At 36.9% G+C, this 3,223-nt stretch overlaps 2 protein-coding genes across 2 annotated transcripts; both read right to left on the reverse strand.

The window, feature by feature from the left end:
- Positions 1–783: 783 nt before the first annotated feature.
- Positions 784–1,239, reverse strand: LOC117182436. Its single transcript, XM_033375594.1, has one exon. The coding sequence runs from the start codon at positions 1,237–1,239 to the stop codon at positions 784–786; it is 456 nt and encodes a 151-aa protein (XP_033231485.1).
- A 93-nt stretch (positions 1,240–1,332) lies between these two features.
- On the reverse strand, positions 1,333–1,680 carry LOC117182452. The gene has a single exon (XM_033375595.1). It carries the CDS (start codon positions 1,678–1,680, stop codon positions 1,333–1,335), a length of 348 nt encoding a protein of 115 aa, XP_033231486.1.
- Positions 1,681–3,223: the final 1,543 nt, after the last annotated feature.

Genomic DNA, 3,223 nt, shown 5'->3' on the forward strand with positions numbered 1-3,223 from the left:
TGTAATTTTTCGTATCCACCGGTTCGACTCGTAAGAGTGGTGTTTTTACATTTCCAGTGATACGCGGTTTGCACAGATCACAATACACAAAAAGTTTTCTTGGTAGACCATTTGATAAACTTGATGGATGGTGTGCCATATATGTATCGATAGGTAAAAATGTATAAGGTGTAAAATCTAGAATTTGAGATATCTTCTCACTGATTAGAAGAAAGTGACGACCCGTAATCTTACAATCATCTTTACATATCTTCTCCAGCGTTATATAATGATTGTTTCTCTTTTCTTGTCTAACAACTACATGCCTATTTATTCCGGGAGTATTATTTATAGCATCAATGAGGTCATCCATTTGCGAGTAAACTCCCGGTGGAAAGAATGATGTAATAAGGTGTTTCCACTTTCCTTTAAACAGTTCCAGTTTAAAACGTTCATCAGCTGAAATGATATTATTCTCGCGTGGTTTGTCAGAATTTTCCGATATGGCTAAATCGACACTACCAGGCTCGTTTATTCGAACACTTTCAATTGTAGATTTTTCAATGAGACCTATTTTCTCTACGATTGATTTTGGTACAATTGAAATACGATTTTTCATGCTGGATTCACCTGTCACATGTAGAAATGATCGTGGAAACTGAATCTCTGTGAGTTCCACCACCCAGCGACCATGAAGTCTAATTTCATGTGGAAGTTGAGTGACAAAGTGGGTGATTGTATTCTGTGAAAAATACTTTATACTACTATCACTTGGTAAAATGAGATAAAATTGGTCCTGGTCATTCATTGTATAGTGTTTAGCTCTGTAGCTTGTATCCACGAGTTTAATTTGTCAGAGTAACCAACCCACTTTACAAGAAGCTGTTTCTTAGCTCCGCGACCCTTTGTTTGAATCACCTTTTCAACAATGAATTCGTCGTTTTCTACATCCTTGTTTTTAACATCAGCCAATTCTTGTAAGTAGAAAATTTCATCAATATCCTCTTCAGCTGAATCTCTCAATTCGTATAAGATAGGTGCATGTGTTTTCCAGGTGATAACCTTTTTAATAACAAACAGCTCCTCTGTCCAGCCAGCTTCATACTCTTTTGCAAAGATGTCTTTAGCACGACTGACGCGTGCAATATCATCCACACTGTATTTAGGTACTTTTTTACGGATGGCTTCTCTTACAAATTGTCTCTGTATATTTGCACAAGCTACAGCAGCATTTTGGAGATTTACTGTGGATGGCGCCATACGTATGCTTGAATGACGAGCATTATTGTATGCATGTACCATTGATTGGAGAACATCAGTGTATCGGTGAGTATGACGGCGTGTAAAGTACCGTCACAGACGCTCTTTGATCGTATGATTGAAACGTGCAGCAATGGCAGCCTTTATACGAGAGTCTCGTGTAACACGAAATTGTATTTCAAGATCTGACAAGAATTTTTGAAAAACTTTACCAATAAATTCCTTTCCTTTGTCACTCTGCAGGTAGACTGGCATCCTACCACCAGTTCTATGAAGAATTCGTTCAAATGCTTCTTTAACCTCAGATGCAGTTTTACTTTGAAGTGGTTCAACCCAGACAAACTTGCTCAAAACGTCAATGACAACCAGTAGATAGGAAAAATCATCATTGTAGCTTTTTAAAGATCTCAAGTCTGCTAGGTCGATGGAGATTGTATGCATCTTGACTCTTTAACTAGTCAATTACTTGATTACGTGGAATATTCCCAAGTGTAGACTTGGCAATCTTTCCTACACCCGCGTAAGAAGCCTCATGCGAAGGGTCATAATATATGTCTTCTAATTGTTTCATTTTTCAAAAATTAAAATTCAGCCAGGTGCGTCGTTTTGTATTATTTTTAATAGTGCCATCATCGTCATCTGCAGCTTCCGAGTCGTTGATACCTTCCTAGTTCTCATTATCACTCAAGAGAGACTGATATTCTATAGTTTTATCCGCATTTTCTTCATTAAGTTTTATAGATGTCTTGGGTGTAAAACTTTTACGCGAGTCGTTTAACTGTGATTTTGATCTCCAGTACTCATGATTGCCCAAAATTTCTTTTCGTGTCTGAATTCCTTTAAGAAACTTTGCAAACTGACGTCTTCCTGGCACAACAACTGATTTCCTGTACCTAATAGCATCGTTCACTAAATCTGAAATATCTGATTTCTCGACACGTTCTCCGTCGATAAATACAACACCCTGTTTATCCCATTTTATTCTATTTTTCACCTCTGGTGCTTGTCATCTTTCAATCAAATATTCACTCTTCTCCCTAAAAGTTTTTGACACAGAGGCAATAATATCTGAGATGGGAAGAGTTAAAACATCATCGTCTTCATGCGGAATTGTCATTTCATCTTGAGCACTGTTTAATTTGTCATCAAGAGCATCCTTTATCTCCTTCTTCTTTCCAATTAAATTTTTCGCTTCATAGGTAAAGAACAAAAATCTTTGTAAAACTTGCTGATATAATTTCCACTTTTCATGTTCATCAGTGTATAATGGAGGGTATAAAATTTTACTCATCCCATTGTCGAGTCTGGAAATTGCATCACCAAGTGTTTTTGTGGTAACGAAATTGGTGAATAATTGTTCTTGTTGTGGGTTCGACTGGAGCTTAATTTGCTCGACACTATCACTTGGTACAAGTACCATTTTCCTAGCATGTTCTATTTGAGTAAATATGACAAATAATTACGAAGATGAAAACATGTTGGAAAAGAGGGAGCCAAGGACTGGTGCTAGTAAAAGTGGTAAAAACACCTCTCCTTTTTTATAATAAAGCGTTTTTTACTGTTCCACGAACCGCGAGGTGATACTAGTTTTCTTAATGCATATCTGTGTTTTCTTAATTTTTGCTTGTCGATTCTTTTTAGAGAAACTTTTCCATGTAAAATATTCAATGCACATTCACAGATACTTTTAACAAGTTGTGGGTTAGCTTTTTTTAAAACAGAGCGTCGCTGATCTGTATCCAGATGATAGAGAGCGTGTAACTTTTTAGCATTCTTCTTTCCGATGGATTTTCGTGCATGCGTCATCATGATAGACGTACAACTGGTACTATTGATGAGCCTGCTTTTACTAGGCAGTCTGATAAGTCCCTGAAAAATGAAAACGGAGACGTTTTTTTGGCCAAAGTCGGTTTTATTTTTCAACATACTCTTCTTTTAGGTCGATACAGCAAGTCCAACGATTTTCTAACTTTTTGATACCGTC

The sequence above is a fragment of the Belonocnema kinseyi genome, chromosome 2 (assembly GCF_010883055.1).
Source record: "Belonocnema kinseyi isolate 2016_QV_RU_SX_M_011 chromosome 2, B_treatae_v1, whole genome shotgun sequence".
NCBI lineage: Eukaryota > Metazoa > Arthropoda > Insecta > Hymenoptera > Cynipidae > Belonocnema > Belonocnema kinseyi.

Excerpts from the sequence above, each read along its gene's own strand:
- LOC117182436 (XM_033375594.1), bottom strand. The coding sequence starts at position 1,239 with ATGGCGCCATCCACAGTAAATCTCCAAAATGCTGCTGTAGCTTGTGCA.
- LOC117182452 (XM_033375595.1), bottom strand. The coding sequence starts at position 1,680 with ATGCATACAATCTCCATCGACCTAGCAGACTTGAGATCTTTAAAAAGC.